Genomic DNA, 17,050 nt, shown 5'->3' with positions numbered 1-17,050 from the left:
ACTTGAATTACTAAAATTATTTATTTCTGTTCTTCATCTTACCCTCAGCCTATAGCTGAATCTACACTCATATATATATATATATATATATATATATATATATATATATATATATGAGTGTAGATTCAACAACAACAATATATATATATATATTGTTGTTGTTGTTGTTGGAAGTATTACAGATGTCCTCTTTGGGTTCATCTCTTCTCACCCACCCACCCCCACCGTCCCGCTGAGATTCCAGTCTGTTTCATGTCTCTATGTCTCTGGATGTTTTATTCATCAGTTTATTTTGTTCCTTAGATTCTATATAAAAGTGTGATCATGTGATACTTGTCTTTCTCTGCCTGGCTTATTTCACATAGCATAATGCTCTCCAGGTCCCTCCATGCTGTCTCAAAGGGTAAGGGGTCCTTCTTTTTTATGGCCACATAGTATTCCATAGTGTAAATGTACTGTGGCTTTCTTATCCATTCATCTGCTGATGGGCACCTGGGCTGTTTTCAGATCTTAGCTATGGTACATTGTGCTTCTATGAACATAGGGGTGCATCTACCCTTTCTGATTGGTGTTTCTGGTTTCTTAGGATATATTCCTAGAAGTGGGGTCACTGGGTCAAATGGGAGTTCCATATTTAATTTTTTGAGGAAACACCTTACTGTTCTCCACAGTGGCTGCCTCAGTCTGCATTCCCACCAGCAGTGCAGGAGGGTTACTTTTCTCCGCATCCTCGCCAGCACTTGTCATATGGAATGAGTACAGACATATAGACCAATGGAACAGAATAGGGAGCCCAGAAATTGCCCCAAGCCATTACACTCAATAAGTATTTGACAAAGACGGCAAGAACATACAATGGAGTAAAGACAGTCTCTTCAATAAACAGTGTTGGAAAAATTGGGCAGATACGTGCAAAAAAAATGTAACTAGACCACCAACTTACACCATACACAAGAATAAACTCAAAATGGGCTAAAGACTTAAATGTAAGTCATAAAACAATAAAAATTCCAGAAGAAACCATAGGCAACAGAATCTCAGATATCTCCAGTGGCAATGTTTGTGGATACATCTCCTAGGGCAGTGGTTGGCAAACTCGTTAGTCAACAGAGCGGCAAACCGCGGCTTGTAAGCCACAATTTGCCAACCACTGTGCTAGGGCAAAGGAAACTAAGGAGAAAACAGATGAGACTACATCAAAATAAAAAGCTTCTGCACAGCTAAAGAAACCATCAACCAAGTAAAACACTAATCCAAAAGAACGTAGGGGCTCTTACGTTCATTGCAGTGCTATTGACAACAGCCAAGATCAGAAGCAGCTAAGTGCCCATCAGGAGATGGATAAAAAAGCTGAGGTGCATTTACACAATGGGATACTACTCAGCCTTAAAAACAGGAAATTTTACCTTCTGCAGCAGCATGGACCGACCCGGAAATGATGATGATGCTAAGTGGGATAAGCCAGTCAGAGAAAGACAAGTGCCATATGACTTCACCTCTATGTGGAATCTAATCAACACAATAAACTAACAAAGTGGAAACAGACTCATGGACTGACAGCTACGAGCGGGGAGGAGGGCGTGGGTGCTGGTGAGAGGGTGAAGGGACGAAGCACAGAAGAGACGCGGAGACACAGACAACAGAGTGGTGATCGCCAGGTGGAGGGGTCGGAAGGTGGTGGGAGAGGGTCAAGGGCAATAAACAGTGATGGAAGGAGACAACTGGGGGTGGTAAGCACAGAATAGACCCACGAAGTACTGAATGGCACACCTGTATAATTTTATGAACCAATGTCGCCACAATAAATTCCATTTTAAAAAATCACCTCATCCAAAAGCCTGAGTTAACGGACGAAGGAGATGGATATGTAATAGAAGGCCCAGGGCTCAGATGTGAAAGGTGAGACCTAGGCGGCTGGCACACGGGGTTTGCACTAGAACTCACGCACATTGCTGATGTCTGGAAGCTTTCCTGAAACTTCCTCAGAAACACACAGTGCCTGTGCGCCAGGTGCTCGGCGATCAGGGACTGCCGTGGGCATCCCGTGCCTTCCCCGTGGCCACTGACCTCCTTCCTAGCACCAAACCCGCCCCCGTCCTCCCTCAGCAGCTCCACACCGTGCCCTCGCCCTCCGGGTGCAAGGGATGGGCCAGAGCACAGGGAACCCGGCTACCCAGCAGCTGTGCCATCACTCACCCCTACAGGCGGATGGCCAGCAGCCGTCCTGTGCCCAGAAGAGACTAAACGGTTGGCTGTTTCAATACAAACATACCCGGTTGCCATAAATTGCTTAGAAATGTTAAGATCGCCTTCTGATGAGAAATGGCCAGCGCCTATCTCTTCTTCCCACTGCCCCTGGGAGGAAGCTGGGCACTGACTGGCCCTGCGGGGGGAGGAAGTGTCTGTGCCCATTGGCGCCCATGGCCTCAGAGCTGTGGACCCCCCTCCCGCACTGCTCTTTTTTGCGAGGCTCCTGGTCAGGGAAGTGAAGGCCCAGGGCTCCAACTGTGTGGCCATCCCCCGAGGCCCTAGCTGTGCTGGCTGCCAGGTGTATGGCTTTCCATCTGAACCACCTAGCAACTGAGGCCAGAGGCCTCTGGACCCCCCACTTATGCTTAAACCACCCGCCCCAACTGGAGTCACATCGTGCCTGCCCTTTACTACTGGTGCAGCTGCCCCTCCTACAGGACATGAGGGTCTGTAAGAGGCAGCTTCCCAGGAATGTTTACCTCCAACCCAAGTACCCCTCCCCCCCCCCCATCCTGCCCAGACACACACACACACACACACACACACAGGAGGGAGCTGTATGAACAAGTTACAGAGGCAAAAGGACGCTTGGCCCTTTGGGCGGAGATAAAGGTGTCACGCCTCGGGGGGAGGGCCAGACAGGCACAAGCAGCTCTTGGAGCCAGCGCCCTGCTCCTCACCATGGCCAGCAGCTCAGCAATGAGGCAGGGCCAAGGGCTGGGGGAGGGCACAGGTGAAGGTAAGCAGTGCTGCAAACACATTTGCTGGGACAAGCCATAAGAAAAACCATTAAAAAAAAAAAAAAAAAAAGTTAACGGAAACCTCAGGGAAACTGTTTCCTTTGATCTGTGTAGGCCCGGATGAAGCCAGGAGGCTCCACTCCAACCTGATCTCAAAGCTGGTCTCACGTAAAGCATGCTGTGCCGAATTCACGCACGCACTCCCGTCCGGGCTGTGCTCAGTCACGCTGGGGGCGACCCCCTCGCTGCCCGCAGCTCTGCCCCTGGGAGGCGTCTCACCCTTTACCATCTGGAACTCGGGGATGTCCTAGCCCCAACGGTAGAAGCTGAGGAGCTCCACGTGGGCCCCCAAAGCAAGGTCATTCCCGGCTTAGGGAGGCGCCCAGGGCGGGAGACAAGGCTCTCCAGTCTTGAGGACGGCTCTCCCAGACCCACCCTGAACTTCCCCGTACAGCTAAGAACATCCCACATCTCTAAGGAGCTCCTGGGAACCTCGTGCAGGTGGAACTGCTCTTTGCATTCAACAATCAATGTACAGACCAAGATAACTGGCCTGACTCTGTCCAGAAACATGCACTTTGATGAGTAAAACCACCTGAATGTATGTGGGAAGTGGATCAATAACTGGTTTCTAAAGACATGGTAACACACCCTGGCTGGTTTGGCTCAGTGGATAGAGCACCAGCCTGCGGACTGAAGGGATCTGGGTTCAATTCCCAGTCAGGGCACAGGCCTGTGTTGCAAGCTGTCCTTAGTAGGGGATGTATGGGAGCCAGCTAATCAATGATTCTCTCATCATTGATGTTTCTTTCTCCTTCCCTCTCTGAAATCAATAAAAATATATTTAAAAAATAAGACATGTCAAAAGCCCTTCGGTAGAGGTTGCATTGGACAAGTGTGGTGATGGCTGGGGTGTCCGAGGGTCCTCCCGACACCTGGGCTCTATCCTCCAACAGCTGGGGAGCGACAATGAAATGGCCAGTCTCTCAAGACGGAAACGAAACATCTGCTAGTCAAACTTGGTAAAATGTGCATTTCCTTTCAGTCACATGTGCACAGCCTCTTAGTGAGAAATCATGTGAAGCAAGCAGCTCGACAGGTGGTGTGGTCTGCATTCTGTTCTGTTCCTTCTGTGATCTGCGCTCTGAAAAACCATCGTCAGGCCTTTAGCTCAGAACCCTGACATGACTTGGGTCCAGTATTTGAATAAAACTCTGGTGCATTCCCAATGATGCTAAATGGGGGAATGACTTTGGAGGAAAGCTGGCTCTGCCTGCAAGGTGAGTTATTTCCCTAGCTTCCCCCTCAGGGCCTAACAGGATAGTGCTAATGTCAGAATTTCTCAGAAGCAAACCTTAACATTACAAACTGTGTGAGATGGGGGGCTGTTCACCCCAACATGTAGGACAATGCATAGATGCATCACTGCCAAGTTCTGCCTTTAACTGCCACAGGGCCCATGTGGGGGAAACTGTGACCCCCTTTCCTACTAGAAATGTGCAGGCTCTCTCAATAGGGGAGATGAAGAGCAGGAAAAACAGGTTTAAAAAACAAAGTCCATCACAGGGCAGGTAACCCAGGAGTGAGCCCAGAGGGAAGATTAAAAAGCGGGGGTAAGTGATCCACGTTGTTTCCACATGGTGTTCAGGTTTGGTGTCTCTGGAACCTTTCCGAATACTTTCAAGAATCTAAGGAATTACCCAACTGTGTGGAGCAGTCATTACCTTACTGGGCCAGAACAGGTATTTCAGTCATTGGGACATCAGATCTCTCTCAATGTCAACAACTGCCTGTGCCTTCCATTGATGTAAGACTCTACATAGAGGCTTAATCACAAGGAACAACTGCCTGTAATCATTAGAATCTAGGACAGTGGTCGGCAAACTGTCAGAGCCACAAACTGCGGCTCGTAGGCCGCAGTTTGCCAACTACTGTTCTAGAGACACAATTTAGGGCCAGTTAACCCCCTTCTTATACTTGAAACGCTCATATAAAAAAATTATAATTTTTTTATAATAACCTCACATCTAGTTGTTTCCAGCCATCATTCCCTTGGCATCATTACTCAACCAAGCAAATTAAGCATTCTTCTAAAATGATACACGATAGCCCTAGCCAGTATGACTCAGTGGATAGGGCATCAGCCTGCAGACTGAAGGGTCCCAGGTTCGATTCCAGTCAAGTGCACATGCCTGGGTTTTGGGCTCAATCCCCAGTAGGAGGCATGTAGAGGCAGCCAATCAACGAATCTCTCTCATCATTGATGTTTCTATCTCTATCCCTCTCCCCCTTTCTCTCTGAAGTCAATAAAAATGTATTTTTTTAAAAAGTTACATGATAAAAATACAAGCGACAAATAATATTACAAACATTCAGGGTGCCTTCAAGTTGAGCTGTCCTCACATGCAAAGTGGAATTCCTGGAGCTACAGGGGCAGAGCTGAGCGGGCACTGAGGGGCACTTGTTGGGATCCACAGGCCCCAGGGCACGTCCCCGGCCTGGGGTCCACCTTCCTCCTCCGGTGCCCCAGCAACTCCCCAGGCCGGCCAGCCCAGGCGGCCAGCGGGGCCAGGACCGCAGCCCCTTCAGATGTGTTTTGTGGGAATGAAATGGGAATACCCCAGGAGCGTGTTTGTGCAGTACGAAGGGGTGTTTGTGCTCAGGAGGTGTTTAAACTTGTTGGAAAGCGAGCTGCAAGCCCAGCGCCAGGAAGGGGAAGGCGGGAGACCTTCTTCCTCTTCGTGCGGAGCGCGTCCAGGCAGACGGCAAGGCGAGCGTTCGTGACGGACGGACACTCCCCGTGTTTGCGTTTGAGAGGCTTCCCTTGAGAAAAAAGAAACTTGTTAATAGAGGACACAAAGCACAGAACAAGGTTAGAGCATTACGACAAGTGTCAATTACAACAGCACCGGCTGCGGTCTGTCTTCCTCTTAAAAACTGCCTTTCACACGATATTCTCCCACAAACAACAGTGTTCTTGCTTCTTAAATAACTACTTGATTTAAAAGAAAAAAATGATACACTAATTTGCACACAATCTCTGTAATCTTGTGAACACCTTACACAAATACCAGTCAGAAAGCCCAATGAACTGTAATCATCATACATAAAGGAAAAACTTTTCTACAGTACAGGGTGGGGCAAAAGTAGGGTTCCAGTTGTTCATATGGGAAATAGCACAATAATAAACTGTTTCGCCTACTCACAACTGTGTCCCTGCTTTGGCCCCACCTGTATATGCATAAACCTGCTACCCAAGTGCTACACACCAGATAGGTAAACACCTCGAGATGGTTCATGATTTCGTCTACCCCGAACTCTCCTCACAGTTGCCTAACACACGCGTCCAACATTTCTGGAATATCTGTTTACATACACTCAACTAGAACAAAAAAGTAATCTGGCGCAGACTTTATATTCAAACACCATGGAATTTTTAGAAAACAAGGTCGACTTCAATTCTCTGTGATTTGAAGTGGGGACAGAGACACAGCAGCCAAGCAGCGCCGGGCAGTCCCCAGGGTGAAGCCACCAGGACCACGGCGGGCACATGCGCTGGCTCTCACTGCAAGTCACTGAAAGAGCAGAGGAAGGAGTTCCGTTACCATGAATGCACATTTTTATTCAAGACACAATAAAGGTAGAATTCTAACAAAGGAAACTCGGCCAGTTACCCACCCGACAATGGGAAGTGGGCCCGGCGAGCTTTTACAGCACAGAAGCAAACTCGTACATGTCTGAATAAAGCAGTCTTCACCTCAGAGGGAGAGCCATTTCCTAGCTTTTGCTGATAAGGCTTGGTCATTCGTGTTCAGGAACGCTGACCATACACACTGCACACACCACACACACCTAGGCTGGTTGAGTTTCTCAAATACCCAGGGCCCTGTAACATGAGATGGCTGATTCTCCATGGATTCAACTCCAATTGTCTTCACTACGTGTACTTCCCATAATTTTTAACAATAATCAGATCCATGCTTATTAGGCTTATGCCACCTTCAAATTATACTTTGACATTTGACATTAATAGTTTAAAAAAAATGGTTTTAAAATCCTCCTTCAGTATAATGCACGACGATGATGGTTAAGAGTAACGGGACTGCTCTAAAATGAAGTGCACACCGCTTTCTTCTAAAACTCACTTGTTAGACTACAGATCTGATTCTGGTCTATAATTCTGATAAAGAATTTTATTATTTTATTTTTTTGTAATAAAACAGGAGTTGATGATTCAGTCCTTGGAAAAAATCTTAATTAGCAGTCACCCATTGAAGAAGCCAGTCATTCCAGGAGTCACAAACACTCACAAATCAGTTAGCATTGATTGTTTTTGGTGGGGTTTTTTTTTGGTGGTTATCACCTTAGTTGGCAATATCACTTTAAGACAGAGAACAGCTCCCACTAAGCCTTATTTTAAATATTACAAACTGTCCGCAAAAGGTAGACTCACAGAGGCAGGTAATGCTGATGTCTTAAGTAGCTCCCCCCAGGTGGGAGATGGGGGGGCAGGCTGTTGAAGCTACCCAAAGACATTTTGGCTCTAGAAATCAACACCCCTACTTTTCAGGCGTTCCCCTTCTTCCACAGGAGACTCAAGCAGCTTAACAGTCTTGCTATAAAAGCAAACAACTCTTGTTAACAAACCAGAAACATAAAAAGGGAACCGACAAAGAACGGTTTTCACAGTTAACCATAAATAAAAGTGCAGTGCGTGTTCAAGAAGGGCACGTAGTTTACACACTACATGTGGGTGTTTGGCATCGGTCATCTTTTCAAGGCTCTCCGAGGGTCCCTGCCATTACTCATTGTGGCCGTGCCTGTCTGATTACCAGCTGCTCCAGCTGGCTGCTGGCTCCCAGGCCCCCGGCCATTGCTTCTACCAGCAAAGGAAAACTGGCATCCCCGTGGTTCTGGGCTGGGCTGAACCCCATTTCCTAAAAAAGAATATAAAAATGCATCACCATTTTCAGATACTGATCTACAGAAGTGCACCTATTTGCAGTCTCACACATGGTATTAATGCTTACAAGTAACATTGGGAAAAACAAATGCCTTTAAACTCCTGGGGGAAAATTCCATTAAGTTCTAGGTTTATTCAAACAATAGAGGCCAGTGCATAAAATTCGTGCATGGGGGAGAGGAGGGTCCCTTCAGCCCAACCTGTACCCTCTCCAATCCAGAACCCCTCAAGGGATGTCAGACTGCCGGTTTAGTCCGGATCACTGGGGCTAAACCGGCAGTCAGACATCCCTCTCACAATCTGGGACCACTGGCTCCTAACAGCTCACCTGCCTGCCTGCCTGACTGCATGTAACCCTTCTGCCTGTCTGATCACCCCTAACTGCTCTCCCCTGCCAACCTGATTGCCCCTAACCACTCACCCCTACCAGCTTGATCGCCCCTAACTGCCTCTGCTTCGGCCCTACCACCTTGGCTTTGTTCAGGACATCCAGGAGGATGTCCAGTCTATCCAGTCTAATTAGCATGTTACCCTTTTATTAGTATAGATGTGACTATTGGAAATATACTGACTTCATGCTGTACTAACAGGGAGAGGAAAAAAAGAGCAACTTGGGCAACAGAATGAGAAACGAGTCAAGTAGGTAGAGCATAGATAACACACTGCCTACACCACAAGGGAAGACAGAGAAAAGGGCAAGTGGCATGTGAGTCCTGGCACTGGGCTCAAATAGGGCAAATGATGATCCAAGAGAAAGTAATTCTAACTTTTTAAAGAAGTTTCCACAGTGCAGTGATCAGCTACCAGTTCAAAAGAGTAACAGCCACCCGAAATAAACTCTGGTCACAAAAGACTTCTCCTCAATTACCTAAGGAGCAAACTTCCAAAAACCATGAGCATGACATTTAAGGGTATTTGAGGGGTAAAGGCTAATCTTTTAAAGGGGCAGCGATCGGCATTTGAAAAATGGAGTTATTAGTCTGAAGATAAAAGGCTTTCAGTGCATAAAAATAACCAATAGCTCTGCACCTGTCAGTCACTAGGTTACAGAAATGACACATCTCCGAAACGCGGACTTCTGTATTATTAGCCAACGTTCACCACTGTTCCCAGGAACTGGGCCAAATGTTTCAATACAGAATGAGCTCAATAAATTCGTTTAAAGGGTATCTGCTTTCTAGAAAATCAGCTATTTGGGAATTCCCTGGTTACCAGTAGTTCCCTTTTAGAACTAATTTATGCCCAATGACAAATTTTTCCTCTAACGCTTTCATAAAATATATATTCTAGAATTCTTACACCTAATTACAATTATGGAAAAAAAAATCTTACCCATTGATCCAAATGTACCTGTACCCATATTACCATTCATGGAATTATTCTTCTGTTCACTATGTGCCTAAAAAAAATATTTTAATTTAACCAAATGAAGACTAAAAATAAAAAATATACTTTTACATTATTATAACATGTTGTTTCCATTCCTTTTTAAATATTTCTCAGGTTTTCTTAAACAAATTTTTAATACTATATTTATCCAAGTCCATTCAATGTTAAAATACTCAAGTGTTTCCCAAACCTTTCATTTTATTGTACTTCCTGATATTACTCCCCACTCCACAAACATGGTATTAATGCTTACAAGTGGTATTAATGCTTACAAGTAATACTGCGCCTAACCCTGCCTGCCTGATCGCCCCTGTGCGAAATAGCACAGGCACTTAAATATATGACACTACAGAAGCATATTCAGACTCACAAAGCCAACAGAATAAAAAGGACTTTCCAGGAGTTTTTGGACTGTCTTCATTATACTCTGGGTATGACAGAGTTGGCAATCTCGCCATGGAATTATGGCAGACGGTCAAAATCAGCCTTGTCATAAAAGTAGACTTTAATTACCCCTTTGTTTGGTTGTCCTCGGTAATCTGGATTGGGTTCACTGAAATTTGGCACTTCTGAATAAACCATACAAAACCTGAAAGAAAATAAAGCAAAAGTTAAATGACTTCTGAAATGATCAGCCTTTCTGTGTGAGTGACAGGAGGGAAGAATTTAAGTATCAAACTAACTAAAAAGCAACCTGCTAACTAACTCTTCTAACAGAAACGGTCCTCCGTGCGTCTGTTCCATAAAAGCATCAAATATGTGATTGCCTACAATGTGTGGAGCAATCTACTCTGCATTCTGGTTCTTCTTCTGGGCCACAAAAACCAATCCTGGCAAAGAGCAAGGACATCTGTCCTGTCCCCCGACAGGCTGAGGCCACGGAACCACATGACTCTGGGTTCCAGAGCGGGTCCCCTCCAGCACTGGTGATGGGTTAGCACTGACCCATCCACACTCTCATCTGGTCCCCTGTGGACCACGCGCTGTGAACCTGCAAAGATAATCATTCAAGGTTAGGAGTGGATGCTGAGGCATCAGTACAGACACCAGAGTGACAGTCCATCCTGTAAGCTCACTGTGGGCTATATGAACATTATATACAAGCCCTTCACCCCACAAATAAGAAATGAGAACTAGTTTTGGTAAATGCTAGGCTGACCCTAACAAAGCTAAGTCACTAGGAACCATGTGGCCTCCAGTGGTTCTTCACTCAACTGACCTCCATGACAGACACTTCTCTATTCAGGAAAGTCAGGACAGGAGCCTCATCTCTCAGTAATGTTGATGTGAAACCCTTTCATGGCTCCAATAATACTCTAAATGCAAACATAAGCCATAAGTGGATCCTAATTTTCCTTCAAAGAGTGTTACCAGTTTCTGATCTTTAAAGGCTGGCAAGGGCCTGGCTGGTGTGGATCAGTGGTTGAGCATCGACCCCTGAACCAGGAGGTCATGGTTCAATTCCAGGACATGACACAGGCCTGGGATGGGGGCTCGATCCCCAATACTCGGCATGCAGCAGGCAGCCAGTCAATGCTTCCCACTCATCTTTGATATGTCTATCTCTCTCCCCCTCTCCCTTTGTCTCTGAAATCAATAAAAATATATTAAAAAGAAAAAAGCTGGCAAGATTATTTTTCCACACAAAGCATCTTAACCCTGCAAGTTAGAAAGAGAATTTTCCTTTATTTATATCTTTATTTGTTGGGTGCCACTGTTGCTTCTCTCCAAATATCCTCTGACCTAGTGGGCATGAAGTAGATGTTCAAGCATTATCCTAGCACATGGTTGGCAAACTGTGGCTCGTGAGCCACATGCGGCTCTTTGGCTCCTTGAGTGTGGCTCGTCCACAAAAATACCACGGCCTGGGCGAGTCTATTTTGAAGAAGTGGCATTTGAAGGAGTTTAAGTTTAAAAAATGTGGCTCCCAAAAGGAATTTCCATCGTCATACTGTTGATATTTGGCTCTGTTGACTAATGAGTTTGCCGACCCCTGACCTAGCAGAACAGACTCATGATTGGATGTAGTGCCTACACCCAGCTTATGAGAACCTCCCACATGTGCAGGCGAGCATGGGGGCCACATTACCTTTACACCCCAGAGAGGATGGCTCCTCCAAGTCAGGGCGGAGATTTCCAAGCAGCAAGTAGTGCCTGGAAGCCCATGTGCCTGTGAGGCACCTAGCCTGTGGACAAATACAGCACTTCAGGGGGCGCTGCCACCAGGCCTTGTCCCATGAGGACATCTTCACCCACAAACAGAGAGAAAGAACATGTGAACTCGTGGCCAGAACTCACACCTTGTGTCTTATCTGGCAGTTCACTGGACACGAGAAGCTACTTCCCAGGGCACTCATGACAATGGAGACGCTCATTCCCAATCCCACACGTGGACAGCTGTTCCACGGACCCCTCCATGGGAAGCTATGCCTGCAGGAGGGCTTCTGGAGGCGTACGGGCGTCAGTCAGACACAAGCCAAGGAAGAGGTCTGCCGTTTATACCTACCAGTCATTTCAGGAGAAATTTGTAATTTTTTTCAATCACACAAGATGTACTTACTCCCCAATTTTCTGAAGTTCTCCGCCTCTTCCAGTATAAAGCGTCAGACACCCTTTCCACATGGATGCATACCTAGGGAGAAAAGAAACATCAGTTCTGTAGAAATGTGTCATCAGGTAAGTCTTTATACCGTATTTTTTGAATTGGATGTGGATATGTCTACCAGAGCAAATCAAATGCAATTAATGAGCCAAATTTTAACTTGCTACTGACTAAGGAAAAACACAAAGAAAATTCTACTGCCAGATTCTCATATAATCATCTAAACCATAACTCTGAAAAACAGGACTTTTTGCAAAGGAAGCGCTGTTATACCCCAAGGATCACATCTTTGGTCAGTTAACAAAAGAACTTAAATTGCAGAGATTCAAGCAGAAATTACTTTTAACCACAGGATAAATGTAAAATCAACACCCTCGTGCTTTCCTTTATACTCATTTACTTGGTCTAGTCAGAAATTGATATAATTGCTTTTCCATTACTTCCACAAAACACATAAGGTCCCCAAGCTATAGAACAAGTTGGTAAAATTTAATCCAGGGTTAAAAAAACTAAGATCACAAATCTTTCACACATCTACCTTCTCAAATTTGCAATTTTTAGTCCCAACTTGGGTGAACAATTATTTACTCTTAACAATTTTGAATGCAGACAAAATCATTAGATAAAAATAACCCTACACATATATCTAAGAAAAAAACTGTAAATTAATCAATATTATAAAAACCAGTCTAAGGTCTGGTTTCCAGTGGTTTTTTATACAACTACTCTGGTAACTTCATGACTTAGAATAAGTTGTAATTAAATATTGCTTACGTATAGTGATAGTTCATCTTTTAACATAGGTAATCAAAATTTGCTACTTCCACATTATACATTTATCTTCATGAATAGGAATGGGTCACTTATTAAAGATACCATTCACCCATATATGTATGTTGGATAAGAAGTGACTCAGAAGGCAGTGCACTCTTTCACCTAAGTAAAAATTAATGCATATTTTGAGAAAAATGTGAAGTTGCTGCAATTGAAACATTTCACTGTTTCAGGAATGAGATGGACATTTGCAGGGTTTTCTGATAAGCATATCAATATTCAAATCACCTTCATTTAAGTTAGGGGTGTCGAACTCAATCAGAGAAGGGGCCAAAATCTAAAATCCAGCCTAAATCGTGGGCCGACTGGTTTACTGAACAGTCATAAACTGACAATGTCATAAACTGACAGCGGAGTGCAGTGATGACAGCGCGGTGCGGGCCACATTGCAAGGCCTGGCGGGCTGGATTTGGCCCGCGGGCCTTGTGTTTGACATATGTGATTTAAGTGTATACCTTTCTTCAAAAGCCACTTTTCTTAGATCCAAACAGAATTTAAGGGCCTTGCAATGGCCGTATTATGTTAGAAAGTAAGGTGTAATGATCCCCATCTTATAGAAGAGCACATTGATGAGGTATAACTTCCATGTCACACTGAAGTTAGGCAATAGTAGTAATTGTTTCTTTAGTTTGAATTTTGAATTACTCCTTGGTAACCATATTCCTTAAAATCCTCTAAGTACTAGACAGCTACTGAATTTGGTTTTTCCCATTTTTTGGGTGCACACACCTTTGCACTTCCTCTTATTACAAAAGTATGAAATACTCAGAGGGAGATGCTGTTTACAGTGTATAAAATACTGTAAATCACTAGATGAGTTGCTTTGGCAGCCAAAACAACTTTAATTATGCCAGTCCTCACCACACCCTCCCAGGCAGGAATGCTCTTGTGTAGGTTAAGGATGTGGATGTGTAACAGACAGTGTCACCATGAGTCAGTGTGTGAGAATCCAATGTCTAAACCCTGACTCCCACTTCCTTATCCGAGGAGACTCAGCTTCACTTCCTGAGCTGGGAGGCTGTAAGACAGCACCAAAGGGCTCCACCTTCAGTTGATCCAACTCTTTCCTGAGGTTCTCCTTACTAGGCCAGCATCAATTCCCACCCACTCTTCCTACAGTTAGGACCAATACATCACAATTCTATTGACTGGGCTTCCAAAGTCTTTTTTAAAGACCCTTTTCTGGCCTTTCACCTTCCTGTAGAGATTTAGCAAAATTCTAAAGTCAGTCTATCAAACAAAGAGGCCTCGCTAAAGGACTTTTAAAAGCCCATCTTCTGACTTTTCTGGATGAAGACCCAGATGTCTTTCTGCCGAACGTTCTCTGCGTATCATTCTGGGTTTATTTAGTCATTATTTTTATTTTTTAACTTAAATTCTATATTTTTGTTGTTGTTGTTGTCAATTTCTTTATTGGTTAATGTTGTGTACCACACGGATCTTACAGTGCTGGCCACCAGCAATCACATTCAAGAACATGCCTTCCAGATACTGTCAACTTCCCCCTAAATAAAAAATGCTGGCAGGATTTCACCAGTCATTAAAAAAGGAGGGGGGGGGAAACCCACCTGACAACTATATTGAGTAATTTATGAGGAAGAGGAAATATCGACTATGGGAGTCTTCTCCATCTACTTTAGACTCAGTGATCCCGGAGCAGAATGTAAAAATCGATCTAACCTGTGCCCTGAGGTCGGAGGGCAGGGGGCAGGGGAGCCTAGGCTCCTGGCTGAAACCGGCTGCGATTCGAGTCCAGGCAAGGCCAGGCAAGGCCAGGCAAAGCCAGGCAAAGCCAGGCAAGGCCAGGCAAGGCCAGGCAAGGCCAGGTAAGGCCAGGCAAGGCCAGGCTGCTGCATCCTCCTGCCAACCACCCTCCTCCAGGACCAGAGAGGAGGGCCGCTGCACCGACGTGGAGCTGGAGGGCTCGCCCAGGGCCCGGCGTCGGCCCGTGGGGAGCCCCCAGCCTGCACTCCGGGAGGCCCCGGCCCCACCCCGCCCCGCACACCTACCCGCGGGTCAACCGGATTATGTCCCCGGGCTGGATGAGGCCGCCGATCTCGTCCCACACGGAGATGGTGATGCTGCCCGTCTTGTCGGCCACTTTGCAGGACCGCACCTCGTGGCCGTCTTTGGTTTTGGTCACGCGTCCTGAGGGCACAACCAGGGGGCGGGTTACTGGGGAACAGCTCCGGACCCGCTGCACCGGGGCTCGCCGCCGGGTCCAAGCCCAGGGGGGCTCGCCGCCGGGTCCACGTGGGCGGGGGAGGGGAGGTGGGAAAGGGAGGGGAAAGGGAGCCCGCAGCCCGCGGCGGCCGTCCCTCCGGCCCCGCCACGCACAGGGCTGCGGGCCCACAGGGCTGCGGGCCGGGCGGCGGCCCTCACTTACCTATCTCCAGGACAATAAAGACGACATTTAAGTTTTTCAGTCCGGGCTTAATGTCTTTTATAAAAAGAGGCAGGTCGCTGAGCCCGTTCATATTGAGGCGGGTGCAGGGCGGCTGCGGAGGCGCGGGCGGGAGGGCGCGGGGCCGCTTCCCCCCCGGGGCAGGGGCAGGGGCGACCTGGGGCGGGGGCGGCACGAGGAGGGGCGGGAAGCAACTAGTCGTGGCCCGGGGAGACCGGGCCGAGGGCAACGAACCCTAAAGAAAAAAAGGAAAAGAAAAAAAAACACGCAAAAAAAAGCTCACGGATGTGAAAGGAAAAAAGACGCACACTCCGCACACCAACCCCGCTCCCGAAGGGGCGGCGGGCAGGCAAGCGTGCACGCTGCCCGCTTCGGGGAGAGAAGGCAGAAAAAGAACAGCGAGGGGACGCCGCTGCCCCGAGCCGCGCTCACATACACGGGGGCGCGCGCCCGACGCGTCCCGGGCGCCGGGAGCGGACCGGCTGTCACCGCGAACCAAGGGCGCACGCCGCGCTGCTGCTACCCGGTCCCCACAGCGACTGCCAGTGCGCCCGCGCCGGCCAGAGACCCCGGGGCGCCCCGCCCGCCCCTTGTGACGTCACACCATAGACCACGCCCTCCCGGCACGAGGGCCCCGCCCTCTCCGCCTGCCAATTGGCTCTCAGCATCCCCGGCCTTCCGCCGCTTCCGCCGCCGACGCCTCGGCCGCCAGGCACGGCCTGGTCTTCCTTCTGCCTGCGCCCGGCACTCCCTGTCAATCAGTCCTCAGGGCCTGCCTCCCCGTCAATCAGTCCTCAGGGCCTGCCTCCCCGTCAATCAGCCTTCAGGGTCTGCCTCCCCGTCAATCAGTCCTCAGGGCCTGCCTCCCCGTCAATCAGGCTTCAGTGCCTGCCTCCCTGTCAATCAGGGTCAGGGCCTGCCTCCCCGTCAATCAGGCTTCATGGCCTGCCTCCTGTCAATCTTCAGGCTCTTCTGGCCTTTTTCTCAGCTGAGCTCTGGCCTCCACTTATGCCTTCCATCCGCAGTCACGGGGGCGAGTGCAGGATTTTTTTTTCTGTTTCTTTTGGGGGGGAGGGAGGGAGAGCAGCCCGCTGTCCTGTAAGGGCAGCTTCTAGCCAGCATGGCTGGTCGGGGTGGAAGGAGAAAACCGGGAAGGGGTGGCCCTTAGCTGCCAGTCTGGAATCTTAGGACCAGAGGAACTTGGAGAGCCCTTGCGCCCTCATTCTAACCGCCTCTAAATGGAGACCCCCAAAGCGGGGTGGGCTCCCCAGCAGCTTGTGAGCCCGTAGGACCTCCGCAGGCCTCCTGGCCTGCTCCTGCTCTAGTCAGGGACATAAATAATAACACATTATTATTTCCTCTTGCACTTCCCTCTCTAAAAGGCAGATAGAGAAGGTGCTCAGGTCCTTTGCAAACTTCTTCTTTTTCCCTTGCCCTTCCTCTCTCTGATTACACCCATTCGCTTTTCTTCTCTATGCTTTTTTTCTCTCTTTCTCTCTCAAATAGGCTATTTTGGAGAGCAATTTTAGGGTCATAGCAAAATTCAGAGTCAGGGACAGAGACTTCCTACCTGCTCTCTCCCCACACCCGTTCATAGCCTTCCCGGTTACCAGCATCCCCCACCAGACGGGTACATGTGTTTCAGTGGGAGATCGAGCCTACATTAACACATTATCACCCAAAGTCCATAGTTTACCTCAGGATTCATGCTTCGTGTTTAGAGCTTATGCGTTGGCACAAATGTGTAATGAATGACAGATCCAGCATTACAGCATACAGAGTCGTTTCATTGCCCTAAAAATGTGTGCCTCCTCATCCTCCTGTCCTCTCTCCTAACCTCTGGCAACCGCTGATCTTTTATTGTCTTC

At 47.5% G+C, this 17,050-nt stretch overlaps 1 protein-coding gene across 5 annotated transcripts; it reads right to left on the bottom strand.

The window, feature by feature from the left end:
* Nucleotides 1–4,975: 4,975 nt before the first annotated feature.
* Nucleotides 4,976–15,763, bottom strand: NABP1 (nucleic acid binding protein 1). Of its 5 annotated transcripts, none has more exons than XM_084892133.1 (8): nucleotides 15,165–15,753; nucleotides 14,788–14,926; nucleotides 11,903–11,974; nucleotides 9,856–9,931; nucleotides 9,286–9,352; nucleotides 7,823–7,927; nucleotides 6,367–6,565; nucleotides 5,705–5,813 (listed from the first exon to the last, which is right to left on the bottom strand). In XM_084892133.1, the coding sequence occupies exons 1-7, from the start codon at nucleotides 15,253–15,255 to the stop codon at nucleotides 6,369–6,371; spliced, it is 747 nt and encodes a 248-aa protein (XP_084748259.1). In that variant the 5' UTR covers nucleotides 15,256–15,753; the 3' UTR covers nucleotides 5,705–5,813; nucleotides 6,367–6,368. The 5 variants fall into 5 exon arrangements, with proteins under 5 accessions (XP_084748261.1, XP_084748259.1, XP_084748260.1 ...); XM_084892134.1 differs by having other exon boundaries at nucleotides 5,749–5,808; XM_084892135.1 differs by lacking the exon at nucleotides 6,367–6,565 and having other exon boundaries at nucleotides 4,976–5,813; nucleotides 15,165–15,752.
* Between the last annotated feature and the right edge of the window lie 1,287 nt (nucleotides 15,764–17,050).

This window comes from Pipistrellus hanaki, assembly GCF_964339955.1.
Source record: "Pipistrellus hanaki genome assembly, chromosome: 8".
NCBI lineage: Eukaryota > Metazoa > Chordata > Mammalia > Chiroptera > Vespertilionidae > Pipistrellus > Pipistrellus hanaki.
This window is presented reverse-complemented; position numbering and strand designations above follow the sequence as displayed.

What these genes read in the sequence shown, in the direction of transcription:
- NABP1 (XM_084892133.1), bottom strand. Translation starts at nt 15,255, where the DNA reads ATGAACGGGCTCAGCGACCTGCCTCTTTTTATAAAAGACATTAAGCCC. An exon ending in CTTTATTGTCCTGGAGATAG is followed by an intron (nt 14,927 to 15,164) that starts GTAAGTGAGGGC and finishes TTGTGCCCTCAG; the next exon opens with GACGCGTGACCAAAACCAAA. An exon ending in AGGTACATTTGGATCAATGG is followed by an intron (nt 7,928 to 9,285) that starts GTAAGATTTTTT and finishes ATTCTTTTTTAG; the next exon opens with GAAATGGGGTTCAGCCCAGC.